This window comes from Penicillium roqueforti (assembly GCF_015533775.1).
Source record: "Penicillium roqueforti strain LCP96 04111 chromosome Unknown scaffold_02, whole genome shotgun sequence".
Classification (NCBI taxonomy): Eukaryota; Fungi; Ascomycota; class Eurotiomycetes; order Eurotiales; family Aspergillaceae; genus Penicillium; species Penicillium roqueforti.
In genome coordinates, this window is record NW_024067566.1 from 1,566,467 (window position 1) to 1,591,557 (window position 25,091).

A 25,091-nucleotide genomic window follows, 5' to 3' on the forward strand; every position below is an offset into this window, starting at 1 on the left:
AATGGTTGTCAATCGCCCCCCATTACACCGTCCAACCGACGGCCGCTCGCAACAGCCCCTCCTCAAAGATGACCGTCCTCGCTCCCGCCCGCGCTCGAGCTTCGGTAATTATGACACAGAAGGCCAGCCCATGCTGCATGAATCACGAAGGCCGACAATTCGGAGTAAAAGTCCGGAACGCGACGCTGCCCTGGCAACCCGCAAGAAATATATGGTTGCATCGGGGTTCCTGGTGCTGAGTCTGATTAGCTTCGTGGTCCAAACGGAGACCGCTTCATACATTCAAAATGAGTTGCATTGGAAGAAGCCGTATTGCATGCTGTAAGTCCGAGCGCAAAGATAGCGACAAGCCCATGCGGAACCTCTTTCCCGGAATGTAATCGCTTACCATTTCCTTTCCCTATGCAGCTATATGACCCACGGATCGTGGTCCTTGCTCTGGCTGGTCCAGCTGGGTATCCTTCGGATACAGAAACGGAAGCTCACGTGGGATGTTTTCTGGCGGCGCCATGTCTTTTTCCTTCGTACCACTGCGCAGATGGTAGAATCGCAGGAAGTACATCTGAGTACTCGCGCGTCCAATCAATCGCCGGTCCGCTATATGCTGAAGACCACCGCCTTTGTGACTACTGCTCTCACCGTCGCTGGAGGATCATGGTACGTGGCAGTCAACATGACCACTCCCAGCGACCTTACGGCGATCTATAACTGCTCGGCGTTCTTCGCATATGCCTTTTCGATTCCGCTATTGAAGGAGAAACTCCGAATTGACAAGGTCTTTTCCGTGGCCGTGGCTACCATCGGCGTCATGGTCGTTGCCTATGGGGATGGGCCTCATAAGAAGGTCCCGAAAGGAGGCACAGATGGCAACGGGGGACAGAACCGATTGGTCGGAAACATTGTTATCGGCGTTGGAAGTATTCTCTATGGCCTTTACGAGGTTCTCTATAAACGCTTTGCCTGTCCTCCGGAAGGTACCAGCTCTGGCCGGGGTACGATCTTTGCCAATACTTTTGGCAGTCTAATAGGGGCTTTCACCCTGTTGGTACTATGGATCCCATTACCATTTCTGCACTGGACAGGATGGGAGACATTTGAATGGCCGACTGGCGAAGCAGCATGGATGCTGCTCATTTCCGTGGGTGCCAATGCTAGTAAGTACCACACCAGCGTTCAAAGCAGACACAGAAGCTAACACTAAGATAGCGTTCTCGGGCTCTTTCCTTGTGCTCATCTCCCTCACATCGCCCGTCCTATCCTCAGTCGCCGCGCTCCTTACTATTTTCCTCGTCGCTCTGGTGGACTGGTTCCGAACTGGGAACTCACTTTCTCTAGCCTCGATTATTGGAGGCGTCTTGATTACGGTGGCATTTTTCATGCTGAGCATCAGCACGTATAGAGAGATGAATGAGGAGCGGAAGAAGCATCTAGAGAACGATGAGATCGAGTCTGACAGTGATGCATAGATGGATCCACGGAGGTGTGCTTCGGGATGTTTTGGCATACAGCATTGAATTAGTATTCAGCGTTTCTGACGTATAAACTTCTAATCTTTTCACACGCTATACTTGCTTCAAGCCCTGTAGATGCGCTTAAACTTCGGCCCTATAATTGGGGCTGCCCCAGATTAGTTCCATGGTTCAGCGTTCGATGTATCGACAAAGACCCAACTGTGACATCATGAAATTTATTCCGATCGTTCAACTCGGGTATGTCCGAGTGAGTTTTTCTTTACATCGAGCCTTGGAAGGCAGATGCGTTTCCCGTGGATATGGATATCGGCATCCCGCACCTCCGGACTTTAAGATTAATGCAACGTACTCGCATATATACTTAGCCATTGTATGATGGCGAATCAGATCCACAGCGCAAATTAATATTCAATGATCATCGTGATAGTCCCGGTGCTTATAATGTATTTATACATATAGAGTTCTTCTGAATGTAAATTACTCCGTCGTGCAGTAAAATCAAGAAAAACGGTGAGCAACAAGCGCGAGCTGCTCGACAAGTCAGCTTTTAAAGGCGTGGTATAGATGCATATGCAGGCCATTTCGAGATCCAAAGCCAGGATCAGCCGCCCCAATTGATTTCGCGATGATCAGCCACACGATGCAATTGCAGGTCCGTCCCCGTCAAAGCTGTCATTGTTATTGGGCTAAACAAAGAAACTGGTCCACCGAACGCTAGGGGGGGATAATGTCTCACAGCGCCAGGGGAGTCCGTTTGTCCGTTTGTCTTGGAAGTAATTTTCACCCCCTGTTAAATGGCGCTAAGATATGTCTGGCGCCACTATTTATATCCGATCTGCCTCCACAGCCAAGACAAGCGATGGAGAGTGCAAGCTCGGTTTCGACTCTGACAATCTCCTGGCATTCACAGAGGAAATATGACTTCGGTTAGACAATCCACGAGCAATTCATGTTCATGCATTCGTTTTCAAGGCCCGGCCCTGGCTCGGCATTCAACACCGCTCCCCCGACAATATAATCCCCTTGACTTGCAGCCCCCCCAGCGTGGCGCACTATCCATCCGGGACCCACCAGGTCAAGCGAGATTTGGATGGTCACTTAGACCAAGTGATTGGCAGTGACAATATCCACTTCGTTTTTCTCCGGATGCGCCGCCCTGTTGATTGGTGCCTTGAGGACCCCAGGATTGAAATACCTAGGTGCCTTGATTACAGGAACGGTATAAAGTACGGTGGATGCGAGTTGAACCACTTTTCACGGGAGCACCGCTAACCTTGGACTTGATACGGGTATGGTGGCAACTACGGAGTAAGTCATGACGTCCTCTACTTGAAGATTTGAAGATATTATTCAAAGTGAATAGTAATAGTTATAGCGAAAAGTTACATTCCTCAGAGACAGCCCTGTCCTTTTGACAGATGTCACCGAAATGTCTTACCTGCATACTGTATTATTCCTTCATATCACTAAAGCAGGGTTAATTTACCCTGGCTTGCGTCTAGGCAACTCCTAACCATCAACCATAACTTCGTATGTAATCTCATCGCTCCAATAATCGGCGGTGATTGGTTTGCCCCCCGGATGGCAACGGGTGATACCGTGTATGGTAAGTAACTTACAGCTCCAGATTCGCATCTAGGTTTCCCCCCTCCCGGATTTGTTGTTCTCTTTGGCTTCTTCCTCTTCAACCTCTCTACGACCACCTTTTCCACCCTCCCCTCTTTGGCCTTCGTCGTGGCCGTCCGTTCATTTTCCATACTTTTGGATACCGGTGGTCGCTTCAATTTGATTTCACTCGTTCCTTTTCTGCCTGGCGCGGATTCAATGACCCTCCAAGGTGCTTGAGCTTGACCTCCAGATTCCTAGCCTTTCTCTTGCTGAAGGGAAATCGGTCTGGAGGTCTTGAGCCCATCTGGATCTTATTGGGCTTTCGTCGTCACTCCGCTAAATTTCTTTATTACCGCACCTTTTTTTTATTTTATTTTTCTCTCCTCTTGGAATCATGGCTTCGATTTCACTTCCTCCGCAGTCCCAGGCGGGCTTCTCGCCACATTTCGATACTTCGAACCACTCCAACAATCCCGATCCCGATCGTCACCAACACATGCACGCACCATTGCCTAATCCCCCATTCGTTTTTCCAGCACGGGACCCCGATGCCCCCACCCAATCAAACCCCCCTGAGCGCCGGGAACGAGCCGCATTGCCCGCATTCTCTTTTAATCCCGGATCGGAAGAGCAGTCCCCACACCTTTCAGCGCCCTGTTTATCGAATCCTCGCGCGGGTGGACACCGTCGGCGACCGAGTGAGTTTGTTGGAGACTTCTTGGTAACACCGGAATCAGTTGGACCAGGTCACAGGCGGGCGGCTTCGATGGCAGATCAACATATTCCACCCCCAGGACCGGGGGTTGGTAGAGTTCCTGGACGACGGAACCATGCCCATCGCCGTTCGGCCGCCATATCTAATGTCGACTTGAATTCCATCACCAAGGCGCTTGGTCCTAATTCTGGGACACCAAGTGCGCCTTTTACACCCGCCGAACCTAACCACCAATCTCCATCCGATCTTCCTTCCCGAACGCTCTCTCAATCCGCTATTACTCTCGGTCGTCCCACGCCGCCTGCGTCTCCACAATTCCCTCCCGTTCCTCCTGTACCTTCCATTCCGGTTTCCATTCAAGTGGAAATGGCCTTGGACAACCAGAATTCGAATGCCGAACGACCAGTCTCTACCGTTTCGCATGGTATCTCCGATATTGCTACAACTAAGTCACAACAGGTGGAGACGCCGACTCTCTCAGATCAGGTAACACCAAGACCCGATTACGACCGAAAACCTCGACCAAAAACCGCGGATGCCTCTTTTGTCATGGATTTTATGCAGATGGATGACGACTCCGGATCTATCAAACGTTCGCACTCAGCCGCTGGGCACTCCCGCTCTCGAAAGAGCAAATCAACACCGCATCTCGATTCTACTCTCTCGCCCGATGATATTCAATCCGCAGACCACTACCGGCCTTCATTTTCTGACACTGGTTCCGACACATCTGGCGATGAAGCAACTGAGCATTCGTCCGACAACAAATCCCCTGTCAAGTCGAAAAAGAAGAAGCAGAAACGGGTTCGCTCTTGGGCCGGTCACATTCTGACTCGATCCAAGAGCAAGGGTAAGGGTAAGCGCCATCCAAAGGTTCACACAGAGGAGGAGCCGCCTGTACCTCGCGCTCCAGCACCTCGTCCACCTGCTCTTACTCGGACCGTCTCGGGCACTGGATCGGTTTTAGATGTTGATTTTGATAATGACGTCGTTGTCATCCGGACTCCGACCAATCCAACGATGCCTTCTTCTGCGCTTCAGCCCATTCAAAATAACGATACCGATGGTTGTTCTTTGCCTGCGCAGTCTCTAGAGAGCTCATGGAAACCGAGGAGTTTCTATGAACAGGATGTTGGCTCCCACGACAATGTACTAAGTAGCCCTGTCATCGACCTCGATGCTGCGCTTGGTCCTTTCAACACTCCAGATATGCGACAAACTACTCAGGGTGCGCCCAACAACAACTTCTCAGTTGCGACACAGCGGATGTACAGTGGCGGAAGACGAGGTGAATTTGTCGGCCCAGAGATGCGGTACCATCGGCGCACGGAAAGTGCACCGGCGCTTCAACCATTTGACCGCACTGCTCTCGGCGCATTCCGTCTGGGTCCGACTCCGGCGGTCGAAACGCCCGATGTATTTGACGAGGAGGAAGAGGATGCTTTCTTGGCTGCTTCCCAATCGCCCAAGGGCGAGCGGCTTCCGGTGAACGCGTCACCGATCGACAACGCAGTTTTCTCATCATCGGAGGACGACTCGAAATCTATTCACAGCAACGCTACCTCTGGCAGTAGTGATACTCTGACTCGTCCCCCCACCGGTAGCGTCTCCTCTCAGAATGCTGGCTTAGGCATTCGACAAGGCGATAAACATCTGAGCCAGGAACAACTGGATGACAGAAGTGTCCTCGAGCAGGTACACAATGCCAGCAATCCTTTCGCCAGCAAGCCTCGAACCCCCGTGGAAATTCTAAAGATGGAAGAATCTGGGCATAAATTGATTGGACCCCCAAGTCCCGACATTTCTCCTCGATTCCTAGCTGTCGACAAGCGACCAGCAACCTCACCCATGGAGTTGCTGCCTAGCATTCCGCCCTTCTCTTTACAACCAGGGATTTCGCCGTCTGACTCATCTTTCCCGTCTCCAGATGCTTCGCGGTCAATTGCGGCATCCTCAACTGACCGGAACTTTTCCAGCCACTCATATCATCAGCTTCCTTCGGCTGAACATCCTTACGCATCGGTTGAAGATGTTCCATCTTTGACCAGTAGTGCATCGACCATGACCAACACTTTGAATCGTTTCTCGGCGGCTTCTTTCTTTCCCCGTGGGCGTCTTTCTGATGACCGCGCAGCGTCCTTCTCAGCTTCCGGTACCCGACGCACAAGCCAGGCTAATGCCTCCAAACGCTCTAGTCTAGCTAGCCTTTCCAAGCTGGTCGTCGGTCCCCATTCGGAGCGGAGTAAGCTCAATCAGGAGGAGAAACCCCCTAGCAACTCATCCGACAAAACGAAGAAGAAGGGCCGCCGTCTCAGCCGAATGATGCACTTCTGGAAACCTAAGGACAAAGAAAAGTCATCCAATGAGGCGGCACCAGCAAACGAACGGTCGCAGTCATAGGCGCGCGTTGCGTATTGGTTTTGATATTTTTTTTTCGATTTACGGCGCAACCTCGGCATAGCGACATCCTGGCAATTATTTTTGAGACATCACTTCACTCCCCTTTTCTTCCTTGCCCGCTTGCGATAGCGTGGGCGTCTTCTTTCACCCGATTTGTACATATTTTATTCGGTTCAGCTTTACTGTGGATTCTTTTTCTTCATCTTCATTGGCGGTTCTATTTCTGCGTCCTCCACCTAGACGCTCATTACGAATTTCCTTGCCTCTCAAGATGTATGTGTCTTGAGTATGATCTACTCTTTTCTTGTCAATCCTTATGTTCCGGTGTGGGTGACGCACGGATTTATTGACTCTCTCTACGATCGTTGCTCCTCTCAGGACTTTTTTTACCACTTTGTTTCTTTTGCTCAAGGGTCTTGGCCTGGGATATCATTCGTCCCCATTGGAACATCCATTGGGTCCTTCTTTTTCCATATCTAGGACATGGCTATCTGTGTATCTATTGTGTGGCTTTCGTGTCTTCCACTGTTCAGGTGTGGCATTCGTCAAGAATTTGTCTCTGTCCGATTACACAGATCGCGGATAATGAAACACTCTCTTCAATTATATGTCATAGTTTTTGTAAGATTGAATGTTTATTTCGTAAGTTTGGTTTTAGGACAATTTGAAATGTTGCAAAGCACACGTAGCCCTAAACTCCAAAGATATAAATGGAAACCACTACATAATCGGAAGGATGTGACGACATATATACAAGGAGATGATGCTGTGATTTTTCAATATATATTGTACATCGGATATATCCCTTCCCTTAATGATCTGAATCCCTCAAAGGACACAGTTTGTGCACAATGAATCGAATGAAACATATCTTACCTCACTTTCGAGCAGATAGGCACATTATCGTGATCGTCCCAAAGGATTTGATATAGTTATTGCTGGTGACTTATCCCTTGTAGGAGTAGTAGTATAAAGTACCTTTTGTAGAAGCTCATGGAGTTAAATATAGAAACATAGGAGCTGTTGATCTGATCTGATTCAAAGCTAGAAGATCTGTTCAGCTTTGTGCCATGGTCGAGTTTCTGGTAAAGGCTGCAAAGACCGGGCGGTGAATGAGTCTAGTTCATTCACTAACCATGTCAGTCGTTCGAATCACCTAGGCATCTTCATCTGTCAGCTTTGCAACATTCTGCATGATCATACGACCTGGCTGTGGAGGAGCTTGCAATGTCATTCCAGGACCAGAATGCGAGGCTATTCGGACTTCCATGTTTTTTCCCCTTTTGGCAACCTCCATGACTTGGAAGTTCGCACAAATGATCACCACTTCGAAGTCTCAAATTGAAGCAAAAGCTATGGCAAAGAGTCAATATACGAAGGGAGTGCCCAGGCACAGGCCTCAACCCTGGATGCCCAGGTGCATCCACCGTCTTACCTAAGCTCCACGCGCGGGAGAGCTTGCCCACGGGTGGACCTGAGCTCTCCCCCCATAGAGATGTCGGATCTGCAACCATCTTGAAGCTATTCAATACATTCATCATTCAGCCAGTTGAAGCCGTTGAACTGCTATTTTTAGACCCTGCTCTTTGGCTTCAAACTGTGCGCCTAAAACTACTTCCAGCGACTCTGCTAGGGTTGTTGAACTTGTCGCTTTCATTCTTTGCGTCTCCACTACCAGTGTTTCCTACACTTTGAGTGACGTCGATTGAATTTTATGCCTTTTCTCTGCTTGAAATCACGAATTGATCGTTCACGTCAATAAACCAATCCAGCAGTACTTGATACGCGGTCTACACGTGTCATAGTGAAACTCCCACTAAACACAATGTCTAATGGCGGTGATTCACAGAGAGTGCCTATGTCCCAAGACGAACAGTCTCTTTATGTTCGCACACAAGAGTACGCAGCTACGCCGCGATACCCAACTGTGACTAGACCTATTGGGCATGGCTTCTACGGGGGACCAGACATGATTGACGATGACACTGTAATCGTCGACCAGAAAATTTTAGACCGCGAATCCCACGAGTTTGCAGAGGGCGACTTTGTTTGCCCAGGATTCTTCAACCTCGTCGATCTAGGTGGGTTCACCCGCCGCTTCAACCCCTCTCAATGGAAATACGATATGCGTCGCCAGGCCCAGTCCATCCTTCCATTCTTATCTCTTGGCCCTTCATCATGTCTACGTGATCCCGAATACATCCGCAACCAAGAGTTCACACTAATTCTTGCTATTCGAAACCGGTACTCTGCTCACGCACGCCTCGTCTCAGGCGAGAAGGCGGCCGCCATGGTCGGTATCATGGCAGACACGATTGATGTTCTTGATAACCAAGAGCTCATTTCTGCATTCCCACGCGCTATCCGCCGCATCAATGATCACCTGGCTGGTGTGGATGTAGGACCCAATGGAACGGGGTCAGCCAGCTATCCGAAAAGGAAAGTCCTCGTCTTCTGTGAATCCGGGAATGAACGCTCCGCTGCTGTCGTCATTGCCTATATCATGGCTATGCTCAATGTTCTGTCTGTCGAAGCCACGCACATGATTCAGGCGCGTCGTTTCTGTGTTTCAATTGAGGAAAATATGAAATACGTCCTCGCTACTTTCGAGACCATTCTTGCTGCTAAGCGTGATGTTGAGCGTGCTAAAAAAATGACTGTTCATGGCGCTGCGAGTCTTGCGCCGCCATCTCTGTCGCCAACGCTTACAAAGAAGCGAAGCTTCCACGATCAGAGAGATGATGATATTGCCATGGATGAGGGTGAAATGGATATGGATGAGGATGAGGACGCCTTCTATGACCGAAAGCCGAATGCTCCCTTCCAGGACCGCGTAGTCTAGGGTGAGCCGAGGTTGTTTGTTTCGAGTATCTTTGGGATGTGAATGGCACTGTCATTCATGGAGATGGGGAGGGAGATGGATATGCTGAAAGATGAAAGGGAATGAAGGGAATTCTTTACATTGGGTAGAGTAGGGTGGGTATCTGCTTTTCTTTTTATGTCTGCTTTATTGTCTGCTTTATTGCTTCATGGTTCTTGTGTGCAAATACCCAGTTGCAGTTGCTCATTCTACTATTTTTCCGACATCCAGGTCATTCACTGGCCATTGCATTCTTATAACTATTTTCATATTCGTAAGAGCATACACATGGCAAGACTTCAGTCTAGCATACGTCTACAGATTTGTAGAAAAATCAATGATGGGGTCAATATCAAAATCTGGCAAGTCTCAAGACACGCGGAAGTTGATTGCCCTCAAGCATCTGACCCAGCGTTTGAACTCACCTTGTCGATTCTCGACTCAATTTGCCCCTACCTTGTGTTTTCCTTTCAATCTGAGAGCTCGAGTCTCGCACTGATTTTGCGCGACTTCAAAGCCATCCCAATTCTCCCTTATTCTCTCTTCTTTCATCTCGCGCGACAACCTTTCCATCTCACGATCATCCCACCACGATCACCCATCGCATCCTACGATGAAGTGCATGCTTCACATTGACCTTTAGCACGTACCTACCATCGATACACCCCAGCTAACCATCAATCGCCTCACACCTCGTCCCCCACCTCGCTCCTCGCCCCAACGCGCCGCCAAAATGAGCAGAATGCGACTGCGCGACAGTATCCGCGCGCCAGTGCGATATGGCGAGGATGAATACGAAGCATCGCGGGTCTCGCTGCGCCAGGGATGCGATGACTCCATTGACGACTCGATGGAGCTTGGGGAAACAGGTAAACCGCGCCCACAACAGGGGCGCAAGCCAAACACTGTGCCATTCAATCCCAACCTGCCACCCGCTGCGTTTCCCACTTTGAACATACCACAGCCAGGTCGTGGCTCCACCGTCTCAGCGCATAATCGCGGTGTTGGTGGCAGCCGGCAGAACGTACACGCAAGCGAAGCTACATCTGCTTTCCGCAATGATAGGTCGGTCCCGTCGCCTCCGTCTGGAAATGAAGAACTCTCGATGGACGATATCGACAACCACCTCGCCAGTAACAACATGGACAATCCGGTGTATGCGAGGAACGTGAATTTGGCGCGCATGAGTGTGGATGCCTTTCCGGGTTCCGAGGACATTGACATGGACATGGCCACCTCCCCGGATAGTGATGACGACCCACTGCCAGATGCGACTCAGGTGCTCCTTGATACGGTAAGTATATCGTGTCTTTTGTTGTGTTAGTACAATTGAACGAGTCTAATGTGTCGTTGTTTTAGATCCCGAACCCAAAATGGGGTGATCTGCACAAGGCTATGCAAGTCGAGATCATCGAAAACATAATGAAGTTTCATAGCTGGAGACGTGTTTGCGACCTTCTTGGGCTTGGGCTAGACGAACGAAGGCAGCTCATGATTAACATAGGCATCCGCAATAAACAGATCGAAAGGGAGAATGAAATACTGGAGAAAATGCGGCACAAACAGCGCAGGGCGCTTATGAGAATTGATAACAGCGACTTGAAGCTTTTCAAGCCGCCACCTCAGTTGGTGCTCAAAAGGATCACCCGAGAGGCCCATCAGAACCTGTTGGTCACCGGCTACACGGACCTCTTGATGTGTCAATCCCACGAGTTCTTGAAAGCCAGACAGTTCCTGCATCAGCACGGGCTACCTCGAAGATATGCTGGCGATTGGGGAGACAGCCTGGTGGTGCTTCGAGAATCCGGGGAGCACTCCCATGAGCCCGATGAGTTCGAATGGAAAGAAAACCTGAGAGTCACTCCACCTCCCGATGAGACCGAGGACATAATCAATCCTTTCATGGACCCAGCCAGTAGGGCTAAGAGCCAATTCATTCAAAGCATTGGTATGCACGGCACAATAAACCCCAGGGATTTAATCAAACGCGACACTGACCCGGCTCCCATCGTCGACTGGGGAAAGTATTATAAACGGAAGCCGGACTTGTCGTGGGACACCACAAAGCACCAGCTAAATGGATTGGTCAAGGTGAAGGTCGGTCCACACAACGCGGCACGGATCCAACATTGCACGGACGCCGGCGTCGAGCTCCAAGGACTGTCCTCCCAGACACAGGTGACCGCCATGCCAGGATCACTTCCGCAGGGGTCCCTACAAGACACACCGTCCAAGGAGCCGCGGAATGCGAGTCTCGCCCAGCCCTTTTTCAGACGACCTGCTAGACCTTTCAGAAGAGTCCTCACCGACTGGTCTTCGCCAGTTCCCCACCAATCCGAGAGCCAATCCAAGTATCGTCGAGACATACAGCAGGCTAAGCTTGAGAAACTAGAAGCAAAGGCAGAGGGGCTGCGCCGTCGATACAACTACCAGCCAAACCTCCAGGTTAAGGGCGTTGGAGTTGGAATCAGTCCCGCACGTGGAACCATTCAGATGATGCCCCCGATGCAGCCAGTCGAGGAAGAGACACATTCGAAATTATTCGCCCGGACGCACCGTGGAATGACAAATATGAACATTGACCGCCTCATGGATGAGTTTATCGAGCTGCCCGAGGAAAGCGAGCCCGAGCTACCTGATGCGAAGCCAACTTCCACTGATATCAGCTCCACCACTGAGGTGTCTATGGATGATGTAATGCTGGTGCCGACGGATGGCTGTTCCTCCTCTCCGCAGTAGAGGGATACAACCACGAGATATGGAACAAACAAGGATTCAAAGATATGAGACCATTTCTTCATCTGAACCATCTTACATGGTTCCTTTATGTAAGATTAATAATGTATGATTGTCTTGAATGATGTTGAAGTGAAATCCGTAGTTCCTGGACGTCTAATCTAAACCTGGTCCGTGCGTCGAACGCGAAATGCCGCGTTGAGGACGCGCTTTACTTCGATTTCCGATATATCACAAACTGCCGTCCAATCGTGCGCAGTTTTCATCCAATCTACGAGTATCCATTTGTTGGAAACTCGTACATACAATATCCCTTGGTATCACATTCGTTTATCTCTCCCCTCCCAGCGCAACTTGACGTTGCGAAAACTTCTGCACCCCTGCGAATGACGTACCATCTCCATCCATCTAGTACTCGCTTTAGATCACTCACGCTCTTTATATTGTGACTCAATTCTATCAGACAGAATGTCTGTTGAAGACACAGCTACTCCCACGGATTCCCGTGCGGGGACTACGGCGCCCGAATCGGTCATTCCTTCGTCGCCGCTCACAGACCCAACTGAGGCTGACTCGAAGTCTTCTCATGATAAAGACGACAAATCTAAAGCAGATTTGACCGATTCAGAAGATGTTGAGGGGATGGATAGCAAGGCCAAGGCCTTGATGCACTTGTTGAAAACCAGCTCCGTATGTCCAATCCATCCTCGTCGTATCTCATCAAATAGTCTCATATCTTCTCGTACCTGCAGGTCTTTGTCGCTATCATGTCAGATAAAATGAAGCAGCAACAAGAGGACGCACGCTTGGCAGCGATCAAGCACAACGAACAAGCTGCCGCGAGTCAGAAAAAAGCCAAGTCTCATGCTGAATCTGCTCGCCGAACCACTCGAACTCGGCCAACTCAAGATGCGATGGAGGAGAAGACATCCTCTAGTGGCAAGGGCGCCAAGGAAAAGACCACAGGATCGACTAGAGGTCGGCCTAGGCGGGCAGCCGCCGCCAATGGCAGCTCTATTTCTAATTATTTCAAGAAGGCCGACGTGGAAGTGACTGAAGACAATCCCTCGGTGCAGCAAGCCCTTGAGAAGGCTGCAGACGACTACGAAGCAAACCCCACGGCTCTTGGTGAGCAGCACTTAGTCGCGACACAGCAGCCAGCACTTGTGAGCGGTGGCAAAATGAGAACATATCAGTTGGAGGGCCTCGAATGGCTCAAGACGCTATGGATGAATGGGCTTTGTGGCATTCTTGCCGATGAGATGGGCCTTGGAAAGACTGTTCAAGCAATCTCCATGATTGCTTTCTTGAAAGAGAAGAATGTTTCGGGTCCGTTCTTGATTGCAGCACCGCTGAGTACGGTGAGCAATTGGGTAGATGAGTTCGCCCGATGGACCCCGGGAATTAAAACGATCTTGTATCACGGCTCCAAAGATGAGCGAGCTGTCATGCGCAACAAGCACATGAAAATGAAAAATCAGGGAGATATGGACTTCCCAGTGGTGTGCACATCCTACGAAATCTGCATGAACGACCGGAAGTTCCTGGCTCAATATCAATGGCGTTATATTGTTGTTGTACGTTTGTTTCAATCCCTTTCCTTTACAACATTTACACGACCCTAATCGATTTATAGGATGAGGGTCATCGCTTGAAGAACATGAATTGTAAGCTCATCAAAGAGCTTTTGACCTATAACTCGGCCAATCGTCTATTGATCACTGGAACACCTCTTCAGAACAACATCTCAGAGTTGTGGTCACTTTTACATTTCCTGCTTCCGGAAGTTTTCAATGACCTCAACTCATTTGAGGGGTGGTTTGATTTCTCCTCAGTCCTGGACAACAAGGGCCAGGCAAATCTTGTTGAAAAACGCAAGCGTAACTTGGTTACTAGTATGCATGCCATCCTCAAGCCCTTCCTTCTGCGACGTCTCAAAACAGATGTGGAAACTACCCTCCCCAAGAAGCGGGAGTACATTTTGTACGCCCCTCTGACTCCCGAACAAAAAGATCTATATCGGGAGATAATCAACGGTACAGGGCGTCAATACCTTGAGGGAAAAGCTCTGGAGCGACTGGAGAATAAGAGCGGCAGCTCTACGCGCTCGCAAAGTATGAAGCGCAAACGGAGTAGCGATGATACAACGCCGGTCAAGAGCGCCAGACCCAGCGGGATATCCACGCCAGCTAGCAATAGAAATAATTCTAGCCGCCGTTCCCGACGCAATACGCGTCAGAGTTACAATGATCTAAGCGAAGGAGAGTTTGATGAGCACCTCCGCAAACTCGAGCTGGGAATTGAAGTAGATGAAGAGCAGGTCGATCCCAGCGATACTGAGCTTGAAGAGATGCAGCAGGCTGAGAATCTGAAGCTTGCTAGTACGTCATTTTCAGATCATTTTTTGGTTTTTGCTAATATTATCTTGCAGAGAAAGAGATTGGGCAAAAGAAGATGCAAAACCCGGTTCTGCAGGCTCGTCTTGCCTGCAATTCTCCGCACAATTTCTACTGGCCTTGGATGGACGAGTCCTCTTCTGTAGACGAAACACTCGTCTCCGCCTCTGGGAAGATGCTTTTGTTGGACCGTTTGGTTTCGTGTTTGCTGCAGAAGGGCCATAAGATCTTAATTTTCTCTCAGTTCAAAACTCAACTCGATATCATTCAAGAGTGGGCAACAACCCTTCGGTCTTGGGAGTGTTGCCGGATCGACGGCGCTATTGCACAGTCAGAGCGTCAGGCTCAGATCAAAAACTTCAATTCCAAAAAGAATCACAAGCTCTTCCTCCTGAGCACCCGAGCTGGTGGCCAAGGAATCAATCTCACCGCTGCCGACACCGTCATTATCTATGATTCTGACTGGAATCCGCAGCAGGATCTTCAGGCTCAGGACCGAGCCCACCGCATTGGCCAGACCAAGCCAGTGATTATCTACAGATTGGCAACGAAGGGTACGGTTGAGCAGACACTCCTCGAGAAAGCGGATTCCAAGCGCCGTCTCGAACGTCTGGTAATTCAGAAAGGCAAGTTCCGCTCCCTGCTCGACCCCAGTGCGAATTCCCAGGATATCGAAGAACTGCGCAAGGTTCTTGGCGAGAATGAATTCGAGCGGTTCGACGTTGGCGCCGACCCTGCATCGATCTTGTCGAATGAAGATCTTGACATCTTAACCGATCGCTCTGAGGAGGCTTATTTGCGTGCTGAGAAGGGATTGGATACGAAAGGGGATACGTTTATTGCGGTTGAAACGAAGCGCGATCCTGGTGAGAGCATCCTTTCTTGAGATGTTTAATGGCTGTCTACATTATTTCTTCTCTTCCATCCAAGCTACACGCTGGATGATATCTAGAGGTTACTGGATGGTACCCATATCTATTGGTCGGCTAGCTGGTTTGGTTGGCGTTTACCTACAAGGTCGGATGGGTGGCTTATTCGTGTATGTTCCCTAGTCTAGATACCTAGACCATTGCTATTATACCGTATGTTCAATTAGTTCAATGTTTACACTCGGCAATAAAGATTGTGCAGTGCCATTTATATAGAGTGGCATAAACTCACTGTAGTGCGTAGGATGGACCATAACTTGAGCCTTAGCGGCACTATAGTTACATAGCCCCCATTCCATAGTCAGAAATAAAGATGCAAAGACTATCCATTTGACGCCTGAAGCTCCCTAACAAGAAAATGGCTGTACATGATAGTCGCGAGAATCAAGAAGGTAGGACATATATGCAGCGAAAGGGGCAATGGAAAGAAAACAAGAAACAAAAAGTATTAGGCCAACAATTCCGCTAGTCCACATCCACAGTAGTCAATCACCGCCGAGCTTTCTCGTCCTCAATCTGGCTGCGGAGATCCGAAAGGACATCATGCCGTTGGGCCATATGTTTCTTCAGCCCTTCCACCTGTTCCCCAACAGCCTTGACATCCTCCCGGAGTCGCTCCAAATCCTGACCATCCTTAGCACGGCCAGTGCCCTCACGCAACTCGCGCAACTCCCGCTCCTTATACTCCAAAAGCGAGAGTGCCTCCTTCTTAATCAAAACCCAGTTGGGCCGGCCATCGTTGCGCGGCCCATCCCGCCTAGATTCGGAGGCTTTATTGGCGGATTCTAGCTTCTTCTCCAATTCCGCAAGCTCGCGGCGCAGCCGCACCTTCTCCCACTCCTCGTCCTGGATCGTGTCGCTGAAATCCGTTCCCTTGGGCTGATACGAGCCCTTGCCACCAACGCCTAGACGGCCGAGGTAGGTATCGCCGAACTTGGCCTTGCGGCCTGACCGTGTTTCGGTGTCACCGTCTACGCCGTAACGCTGTGCGGGTCGCGCCTTATCAACTTGGTAGTCAATCTGGTTGTGCTCGAATGAGGCACGCAGCGAGGCGGGGATGGTGCGTGGGATGCGGAAACCCTCGTGGCGGAAGTTCAATATGTGCAGGAAGGCGAGCGTCGCATCTTTATTTATCGCGGGTGATGCGGAGGGGTTGACCAGGTTCCAGGCGGAGCGGACGTCCGTGTCGGGGACGTCGAGCGATTCGTAGAGCGGTTGTAATTGTTGGACTGGGGTCTGTCAGCGGGGTATTTTTCTGGGCGCGCACAGCACGCTGTAAGGGCTACTCACATTCTATTTGGCCGCGCGCGTTCCGGTTGGCGTCGTAGATCTCGGCATACTTGTTCTTGTCGTCGGGCTTCATATACCAATCAAAGCCGTCCTTTAGGCCGAGCGAGTCGTCCTCGTCTTCTATCCGCTCGAACTGCTCCTGTCCGCTGCTTAGTGCGCGGGTCGCATGGACGAGATGTGCTTTGGACTCTGGAACTAGCCAATCTGGCAGGACATTTGGGACATCTTGTAGTTCCTGTTTGCAGATAAGACTTGTGTTAGAGCGATCCGATAATTATTCAGGAGGATGGATCACTTACACCATTCACTAAGTCGAAGACTAAGCGCATTGCAACACAGAACTCCTCGAAATCTAGCTCTCCGTCTCCGTCGACATCGGCAATGTCCCAGACCTTCTCGAGTTGATCATCGCGCAGCCGGCTGTTCCTCAGCACGGAGGCGGCCTGGGAGCTGTTGAGGTGTTTTTGACCATTTGATAATGAGGCGAAGATCTCCCAATATCGCTCAATCTCCCATTGCTCAATCTTTTTAGTAGCCATGATGTATGGAGCTCCGATAAACGTGGTAGAGGATGAGGTGGGAACAATGGGGGGAGAGACTCGGATTTACCTACTTCCGTCAGGGGCTCTGAGGTCATTGGGCTCACAATGTATTTATCCTTCTCTGTAGTATTTATATTGAAATGTTTATCATAGTTTTCACATGGATATCTATTAGAATCTATCTGTTCCTTGCATTATGGTACATGATTTCCTGTGTTGAGTAGGAGAACTCGTTATCCTGTCCTCACGTAGCGATTAAATCTTCGGCGTCATGAATCCTTCTTCTCGTCTTTGTTCTCTTGTTTAGTCTTCTCTGCAGCCTCGAGTCGCTCACCGACTTGAATAATCGCTCGTTCAGCTTCCAAAACAAGCTCCGGCGCTTCCAGGATCGTAGCCAACTTCTTGGCATCAGACATCTTCAACAGGACCCGATCCTCGCTCTGCTCTATGTCGTCGGCAACCTCGGAATATGATGGCTCGGTCGCGGAACCTTCCAGTACTCCAGATACGCGTTTGGCATATAGCTGTTCTAGCCCCGGTAATGAGATAGGGTTGAGGATATTCTGTCCGACGAGTAATTCCAGGTGTTTTGAACCATTCAATGCTGTATTCTCGTCAGTTTTATGAGCCATCGCAATGTAGACGATCAAAACTAACCGCGCCAGTGGGACCAGCCCCGATATGCCAAGTAGAAAAAGGGAATATTCGGAACCCTGCTCTTTATTAGTATACCATATCACCGGAGAAGGCTCATGTCTTTCACATACACTGGTATCAATCCAAGTGGGGCGGTAATCGGCGCAGCTATTAAGCACCACATCATCTTCTTCCGATGAAGCTCCTGTCTCTCCGTGGCGACCGTGCGCAGTACATCTTGAACTCGCTCCAATCGCACCGCGTTACCAGGGAACAGCACATCCACCTTAGTCTTCCCATGATCCCCATTCACTCGCTGTTGGGTCTTGAATGAAGGAATGCTTTTGAGGGCCCATTCTTCGTATGGTATCCGTTGCTGGACTCGATTGCCCCAGCGAACAAGGTGCATCTTCCATCCTTTGTCGGCTTCCTCCCACTTGGCCCATATTTCAGCCGCCTTGGTTGTGATCCTATCAAGGACCGACAGCTCCTTCGCTAAGTCCTTGCTAAGGGGCCGAGCATATACGAGAACTCGCTTTGTGGAGATCGGAATTAGGAACAGGCGCATGGTGGTGGATGCCTAGGAAAATTGGCAATTGGCACTCAACAATCGAGAATCGCTTGATCGCGGGCAAGATAATTGATAGGTATCCAATAGTTATTAAGAGATATTGTGGACGACTTCGAAATTAAACGTTCATTGAAACTTGATCCTGTTTTTCGTGTGGGTGAAAAAGGGATGCGGGAGTAAGCAGGCCTGGAGGTCCACGCGCATAAATCCAGACGTCATCCGAGGTCCGCGTACACTTTGGTTTCGGTCCCTGAACACTTTAACTTCATACTTGAACAAGAAACAATTGGGGATTCGCGGGCAAACTATTGATTGAAGTTTCCCGCGACTCCCGGGTTTCAGCTTTCAATTTCTGTCCTGTATTATGCACAGCTCCAAAGACAGCCCTCCAGGGCGGATCATTGGTGACAAGCTGACAGAGAAGTGTTCGCCCATTCCAGAGGCGCCCCTGACATCCCAGCTTAGCATTGAGACTGAGCCCACTGTTCACAATAAAGCTTCCGATCTATCACTTGCGCATACAGATGGCCAGGGCCAGACAGCGGAAGAGATCGCATACTCCCAACGCTTCGCCTTGCGATCTTTACCTGGTATGGTTCCATTTAAAGCTCAATTCGACGATCACTCACTAATAGCGAGTCTTTATAGCCTGGATTCGCTCGGTCGACGAACCCGAGGAGGACGGAGATAAAGCTACGGCAAACGATAGCTTACTCCCTTCCCAACCAAATGACGCGTGTGTCGCTCAGCACAACCATTCGCCCTACTCGTCCTCGAAGCCGAAACCTAACCACACGACCAACAATGGCCTCTTCGTGGAGGACTCTCCAATGGTCAACCGTGAATCACGCTGGGTGACATTCTCACGAGCGATCCAATACCCCCGACCGCCCGGTAGAGAGGAACAGCATGTCACGTCAGAATGGCTGAATGAGAATCATGGTGATTACTCGCAACCATGGCGAGGAAAGCATTTGGAGGGCGATAGTCCGGAGTACCCGCTGCACAGCGGAGGGCGAAGGGAGATTTGGATCACGCGTTTCAGAAACACGCTTCTGCGAAGTCCGATCGTACCGTTGATTCTTCGAATGACTGTCTGGTGCTTCTCACTCTCTGCACTGGCCCTGGGTGGATCAATTCAGCAAATGGCTAATCAAGGGACACACCCTCAAGGCCCATCTGCATTGATGGCAATTATCGTCGATGCAGTCGCCATGGTTTACCTCCTATACATCACCTTCGATGAATACACGTCAAAGCCCTTGGGTTTGCGTTCTCCTTCTGCTAAAGCCCGTCTCCTCCTTCTGGATATCTTCTTTATCGTCTTCGATTCCGCCAATCTTAGTTTGGCATTTGCTTCACTTTCTGAGGTGACAGGATCCTGCACCGAAGCGGAGGTCAACCAAACAATCGATCCTCGAAATGATGGGATATGTACGCGACAAAAGGCACTTGCTTCCGTATTGCTGGTCGCGCTCTTGGCTTGGCTTATGACGTTCTCCATTAGTGTTCTCAGGTAAGCCCCCCTGTCTATAATTGGCATACTCAGTCCATTTTCTAACGCTCTGATAGGCTTGTCGAGAGAGTAACACAGTGATTTTTGAGCCTTGTTGTGTTTCATGAATCTTTTAGCTGTTGATTACATATACCATTTAAGCGATACTTGATATTGCGCAGGCGCAATTTTAGACGTGCATGGCAGGGCCGTCACCACCATACAATGGATCTTGACGGAACCACGCCACATCCTTGATTCTCCGCAACTTTGCTTCCTCTTCTGGCCTCCCATAACACATATCCCACTGTTTTCCGAGTGGATATGCGCCCACCATTTGGAACTCTTCCTGATTCCAGTGCAGGTCCTCTAAAAGTCGATGACCCACGCCCGCAGGCACAATGATAAAATCACCGCGCTGTACCGTTGGCTCAAATCGTCCGGGGTTCTTTCCGCCTCCAAAACACAGACGTGCTCTCCCTGAAACGACCCCGAGCACCTCTGGCGTTGTGGAGTGAAAGTGGGTTTGGGTGTACATGCTAAACACCCACTGAGGAACAACCTCGCCTACTGCCTCCAGGTGATCTTCGAGCTCTGTAGCTGTGGCATTGAAGGCCCCATGGTATATCATGAGCGGCTTGGATTGGATCGAAGTGTTCGGTATACGTTGCCACTCGGGGATTTGGCGAGTGGTCACTTGAATGTCTGACTGTGGAGTTATGGCCATTGCGAGTGATTGTTTTTGCTTTGCTCATTCTGCATTGGAGAAATGTTTGGAGGAGTTATGTTGTAGGTTGGGCGGTAATACCTCGGCGCGCAGGTATGACATCATCCTTGGTGGGCTGTCAATAAAGTACATAGAACCTCAGGTATGTAGGTTAATGACCATACATTCTCCTGGCTATATATGATTGGCACTTTTTACTACTTTCGTATTTCGTACATACTAATCATGGCAATCCGGTGTGGTGGGCTGGCTGCACCGATAGCAAAATTCCATTTGCAATCATACTGATTGGTATCTTATACTCTCTATAAAGTAACTTCATACAAAAGGTTAGCGCAGTATCGACTTTTCTTCCAGAAATAGTTATTCGGGGCCGTGTTTGTCAGGTTCTGTTGTATATAATTAAGGCCTGAAATCAGTTTCACCAATTTATATGATGCTATTGTAAATGATTTTCATTCTAAACAAGAATTTCGCTCTCTTTTGCTTAGCCGGGCCCTTCTGTGTCCGAGATGACTTTTCATCCAGTCGAATCCTGCAGCATGCTTGACGAAAAGAAGATCTTGAGTGGGATATTTCTACTCCGTAGATGTTCAAGTCACTCTAAAATACATATCTTTCTTCAAGCATGATAATTCTTACTAGGGTTGATACTAGTTGAATATATCTTCATATTTTTCTCCTAACTAGTTTGGGAGTTAAAATCGATGTTATGATTATGTACCTTTTGTATGAAGTTACTATATAAAAGATACCTAATTTGCAGCCGTAGGTGTTAGCTTGGCACGATTGTCTCAAGATATGCGAATGTCGTCATTTATTTGTACACTACAAAGTACACACGTAGACTAGACCTGATCAGGGAACTTGAAGGTTATAGTCATGTATTCCCATCTGTTTCTAAGATTCTAAGACAGCAGGGTGCTTCTTTTACAGCCTAGCTTTGCTATATGTCTAGAAGAGTTTGAAGTCCGTACTAGTACTGGGTATAAATATAGATCTATGGATCAAGTCTCACTAGAGATATATGTCGTGATACAGATATAGAGACAGGTTTATTATAGAGAAACCAAAGCCCCAATACATGTATATCACCACATGCTAAAGTATCGTCTGATAAAGAAATAATAATCTATATACTTAGAGCATCTAGATTCGCTTTGATCAAAAGCATCAAAGCCGATGATGTAGATTTAGCGGGAAAGCTCCGCCACCTCACCGCCTGCGGCAACAAGGCCATCATCCCCACGCTGGTCCTACTCAGCCTCATCATTTCTCTGCTCCTGTTCTGCCTTATCTCTTTTCCAATCTTTGCTCTAGACGTTCCCGAGGATATCGTCTTACTCTTTTTCCTCGACTGTCTGGACCCCACTCTTGCAACAACCCCTCCTCCCAAGCGTCTACCCTCATTCGATCACTCGAAGATCCTTTGAGGCGTGACTTGTGGCGCTACAACCGTCTTGAGGTAATATTCATGACGTGTAACCTACTGGTTACTATCGAGAGTTAAGAGCGCGTTGCTGACTTAGTGGAGTAGGACTCTCGGCCTGGACCACTCACCTTCTTCCGCATCCCACCTCCCCTGCAACCGCGATGTCTCCCGCGATGCCGCCGGTACCTCACAAGGATGACCTTGATTCAACGTGAGCAGACAATGAATTGGGATTTTGCTTCAATGCGATGGTATGGCATGAGCTAACTGGGTTAGTTGGACATTCCTAGAAGCAGGAATCGAGAGCGTCATGCTCAACCTTGACGCCGGAATCGATATGAAGACCGTAAGTGAAATGCCGAACGATCCCTGTCGATGAGGGTGTTTAAAAAATAGAAGCTTACTGGTTGTTTTTGTCTAGTACATGGCTCTGTACACGTGTGTTCAAGATTCAACACCACTTCTCTGACGAGAACCACACTCACACATTGATATTAGGGCTGTCCATAACTTCTGCACATCCCAAAAAGCAGTCGCTAGTGGCCAAGGCCTACAAGGATCACGTGGGGGTTCGTTTTTCCCCCTGTATGCCAGTTCTCGATATGAGCTGACCTGGACCCAAGCCCATCTGCTCGGCGAGGAACTTTACAAATTACTCGGCGAATACCTCTCGTCCCATCTGAATAAGGTCTACAAACAATCACAGAGCCACACCGAGGAAGGCCTTCTTGGCTTCTACATTCGCGAATGGTACCGCTATACGACCGCCGCCAAGTACGTGAACCACATTTTCCGCTACCTCAATCGGCACTGGGTCAAGCGTGAGATCGACGAGGGCAAGAAAAATGTCTATGATGTTTACACTCTGCATTTGGTTAAATGGAAAACGGAATTTTTCGAAAAAGTCCATGAGAAGGTCATGGACGCTGTTCTGAATTTGATCGAGAAGCAACGGAATGGCGAAACCATCGAACAGTCCCAGATCAAAGCTATTGTGGACTCCTTCGTGTCACTGGGTCTGGATGAGAACGATAGCTCTAAGTCAACACTAGATGTCTATCGGCAGTACTTCCAGCAGCCGTTCATCCGTGCCACCAGAAGCTATTATGAAAATGAGTCACGGCAGTTCGTGGCCGAAAATAGTGTGGTGGAATACATGAAGAAGGCAGAAGCTCGTCTGGAAGAGGAGAAGCTCCGGGTCGGTCTGTATTTGCATCCAGATGTCACCAAGAGCTTGACCGATACCTGCCTGTCTGTTCTCGTCACTGCCCACTCAACTTTGCTTCGCGACGAGTTCCAAGTCTTGCTGGATAACGAACGTCAGGACGATCTTGCTCGTATGTATCGACTCTTATCAAGGATCAAGGAAGGCTTGGATCCTCTGCGCGCGACCTTTGAGAACCACGTGAGACGGGCTGGTTTGGCTGCTGTCGAGAAGGTTGCTTCGGAGGGCGAAACACTCGAGCCCAAGTTGTATGTCGATGCCCTACTGCAAGTTCACACAAGGTACCAGAACTTGGTCGACGAGGCCTTTAATGGCGAGGCCGAGTTCGTGCGTTCCCTTGATAACGCCTGCCGAGAGTTCGTCAACCGAAACCGCGTCTGCAAGACGAGCTCTTCTAAGTCTCCCGAACTGCTGGCAAAATATACGGACTCACTGCTCAAGAAAGGATCCAAGTCGGCTGAAGAGTCGGAGCTTGAGGAGATGCTGGTGCAAATCATGACAGTCTTCAAGTACATCGAAGACAAAGACGTTTTCCAGAAGTTCTATTCCAAGAACCTCGCCAAACGTCTAGTCCATGTGAGCTCTGTTTCTGACGATGCTGAAACAAGCATGATCAGCAAACTGAAGGAGGCGTGTGGTTTCGAATATACCAACAAGCTGCAACGCATGTTCCAGGACATGCAGATTTCCAAGGATCTTAATAACAACTACAAGGTCTGGCAGGACAAAGTACTAGAGGATGAAGACCGAAAGAAAATGTGCGATGCCCACTTCCAAATCCTGGGAACTGGCTTCTGGCCCCTCAATGCCCCGACCACCCCATTCCTTGCGCCACCGGAGATAGTCAAGACCGCCGAACGGTTCCAGACATTTTACTTTGACAAGCACAACGGCCGCAAGTTGACATGGCTGTGGCAGCTATGCAAGGGCGAAATCAAAGCTAACTACATCAAAAACGCCAAGGTGCCCTACACTTTCCAGGTGTCGACCTATCAGATGGGCATTCTTCTTCTCTTCAATGAAACCGACACTCTGTCCTACGGTGAGATCGAAAAGGCTACTACCCTAGCTACCGAAATCCTCGATCCCAACCTTAGCATCCTGCTCAAGGCCAAAGTCCTCATCGCCAGCCCCGAGGGCGCTAAGCCCGAGCCCTCCACTTCGTTTACACTGAACTACAACTTCAAGAGTAAGAAGGTCAAGGTCAACCTGAACATTCAGATCAAGTCTGAGGCAAAGGTTGAGGCCGACGACACACACAAAACGATAGAAGAGGACAGGAAGCTTCTGCTTCAAGTATGTCTCCTACCTAATCATCACTCCCCACACAGTCTATTTGTCCTAACCTTGCTATAGTCTGCCATTGTTCGAATCATGAAGTCACGCAAGAAGATGAAGCATGTACAGCTTGTTCAGGAGGTTATCCAGCAGGTCAAATCCCGCTTCCCGCCTAAAATTCCCGACATCAAGAAGAACATTGAAGCCCTTATGGAGAAGGATTACATTGAGCGCATGGACGGCGATGAAATCTCGTACATTGCTTAAATCGAATTAAATTCCCCTTCCCCCTTCCCCTTCCCGCCCACTTCCTCCAATATTGCACAATTAACTCGTTTCTATTTCCTTTTTCTGTTGCTCTCTGCTTTTGCTACTGTCTCTTTCCGACACCAGTGGCTTCCTGTGTCCCTTTACCCTTCTATACCATCGATGATGAAATAGCACCGCAAAGGGTATGGGACCTCTGCTGGTCCAGGATAGAACTCCTACAATGGATAGCTAGCGGATAGAATCAGGCTGATAGGAGCATGAATTCTTCTCATTGTATCGGCGACTTATCTTATGTTTCTTCATAGCGCTGAGACGACAAACAAATGATGACCTGATTATTTTCCTTGCTTTTTTGCTCTTCGCTCTTCACTCTCTGTTTCTTCTCTTTTCTGAAAATAAAAAAAATAACAAAATACAATAAATTCATGATTATGTTCTGCATAGCTGGCTATTAGGTATTCGAAGATTAAAACAACGCTGATCAATATTGAACATCGTAGAAACGTTCA

The 25,091-nt window shown here is 49.2% G+C and overlaps 11 protein-coding genes across 11 annotated transcripts; 8 read left to right on the top strand and 3 right to left on the bottom strand.

Annotated features, from left to right (window-relative positions):
• Nucleotide 1: 1 nt before the first annotated feature.
• LCP9604111_2063 (DMT family transporter) lies at nt 2–1,466 on the top strand (the record flags this gene model as incomplete). Its single annotated transcript, XM_039069499.1, has 3 exons — nt 2–321; nt 409–1,154; nt 1,207–1,466. 3 exons carry the CDS (start codon nt 2–4, stop codon nt 1,464–1,466), a joined length of 1,326 nt encoding a protein of 441 aa, XP_038932190.1.
• Nucleotides 1,467–3,474: 2,008 nt separating this feature from the next.
• Nucleotides 3,475–6,195, top strand: LCP9604111_2064 (putative cell wall proline rich protein; the record flags this gene model as incomplete). Its single annotated transcript, XM_039069500.1, has 1 exon — nt 3,475–6,195. The coding sequence occupies one exon, from the start codon at nt 3,475–3,477 to the stop codon at nt 6,193–6,195; it is 2,721 nt and encodes a 906-aa protein (XP_038932191.1).
• A 1,825-nt stretch (nt 6,196–8,020) lies between these two features.
• Nucleotides 8,021–9,037, top strand: LCP9604111_2065 (dual specificity protein phosphatase family protein; the record flags this gene model as incomplete). Its single annotated transcript, XM_039069501.1, has 1 exon — nt 8,021–9,037. The coding sequence occupies one exon, from the start codon at nt 8,021–8,023 to the stop codon at nt 9,035–9,037; it is 1,017 nt and encodes a 338-aa protein (XP_038932192.1).
• Nucleotides 9,038–9,788: 751 nt separating this feature from the next.
• LCP9604111_2066 (uncharacterized protein) lies at nt 9,789–11,794 on the top strand (the record flags this gene model as incomplete). Its single annotated transcript, XM_039069502.1, has 2 exons — nt 9,789–10,349; nt 10,415–11,794. 2 exons carry the CDS (start codon nt 9,789–9,791, stop codon nt 11,792–11,794), a joined length of 1,941 nt encoding a protein of 646 aa, XP_038932193.1.
• Nucleotides 11,795–12,259: 465 nt separating this feature from the next.
• LCP9604111_2067 (putative SNF2 family helicase/ATPase PasG) lies at nt 12,260–15,073 on the top strand (the record flags this gene model as incomplete). Its single annotated transcript, XM_039069503.1, has 4 exons — nt 12,260–12,481; nt 12,544–13,368; nt 13,428–14,172; nt 14,223–15,073. The coding sequence occupies 4 exons, from the start codon at nt 12,260–12,262 to the stop codon at nt 15,071–15,073; spliced, it is 2,643 nt and encodes an 880-aa protein (XP_038932194.1).
• A 532-nt stretch (nt 15,074–15,605) lies between these two features.
• end3 (cytoskeletal adaptor protein SagA) lies at nt 15,606–16,945 on the bottom strand (the record flags this gene model as incomplete). Its single annotated transcript, XM_039069504.1, has 3 exons — nt 15,606–16,345; nt 16,407–16,641; nt 16,706–16,945. The coding sequence occupies 3 exons, from the start codon at nt 16,943–16,945 to the stop codon at nt 15,606–15,608; spliced, it is 1,215 nt and encodes a 404-aa protein (XP_038932195.1).
• A 272-nt stretch (nt 16,946–17,217) lies between these two features.
• LCP9604111_2069 (mitochondrial K+-H+ exchange-related family protein) lies at nt 17,218–18,152 on the bottom strand (the record flags this gene model as incomplete). The annotated part of the gene is made up of 3 exons (XM_039069505.1): nt 17,218–17,552; nt 17,606–17,661; nt 17,716–18,152. The coding sequence occupies 3 exons, from the start codon at nt 18,150–18,152 to the stop codon at nt 17,218–17,220; spliced, it is 828 nt and encodes a 275-aa protein (XP_038932196.1).
• A 367-nt stretch (nt 18,153–18,519) lies between these two features.
• Nucleotides 18,520–19,752, top strand: LCP9604111_2070 (phospholipase D regulator; the record flags this gene model as incomplete). The annotated part of the gene is made up of 3 exons (XM_039069507.1): nt 18,520–18,745; nt 18,804–19,671; nt 19,728–19,752. 3 exons carry the CDS (start codon nt 18,520–18,522, stop codon nt 19,750–19,752), a joined length of 1,119 nt encoding a protein of 372 aa, XP_038932197.1.
• Nucleotides 19,753–19,840: 88 nt separating this feature from the next.
• LCP9604111_2071 (cupin domain-containing protein) lies at nt 19,841–20,377 on the bottom strand (the record flags this gene model as incomplete). Its single annotated transcript, XM_039069508.1, has 1 exon — nt 19,841–20,377. One exon carries the CDS (start codon nt 20,375–20,377, stop codon nt 19,841–19,843), a length of 537 nt encoding a protein of 178 aa, XP_038932198.1.
• A 225-nt stretch (nt 20,378–20,602) lies between these two features.
• On the top strand, nt 20,603–22,099 carry LCP9604111_2072 (uncharacterized protein; the record flags this gene model as incomplete). Its single annotated transcript, XM_039069509.1, has 4 exons — nt 20,603–20,613; nt 21,569–21,842; nt 21,915–22,020; nt 22,086–22,099. 4 exons carry the CDS (start codon nt 20,603–20,605, stop codon nt 22,097–22,099), a joined length of 405 nt encoding a protein of 134 aa, XP_038932199.1.
• Nucleotides 22,100–22,146: 47 nt separating this feature from the next.
• culA (cullin culA) lies at nt 22,147–24,579 on the top strand (the record flags this gene model as incomplete). Its single annotated transcript, XM_039069510.1, has 5 exons — nt 22,147–22,155; nt 22,231–22,247; nt 22,308–22,378; nt 22,433–24,330; nt 24,391–24,579. 5 exons carry the CDS (start codon nt 22,147–22,149, stop codon nt 24,577–24,579), a joined length of 2,184 nt encoding a protein of 727 aa, XP_038932200.1.
• Nucleotides 24,580–25,091: the final 512 nt, after the last annotated feature.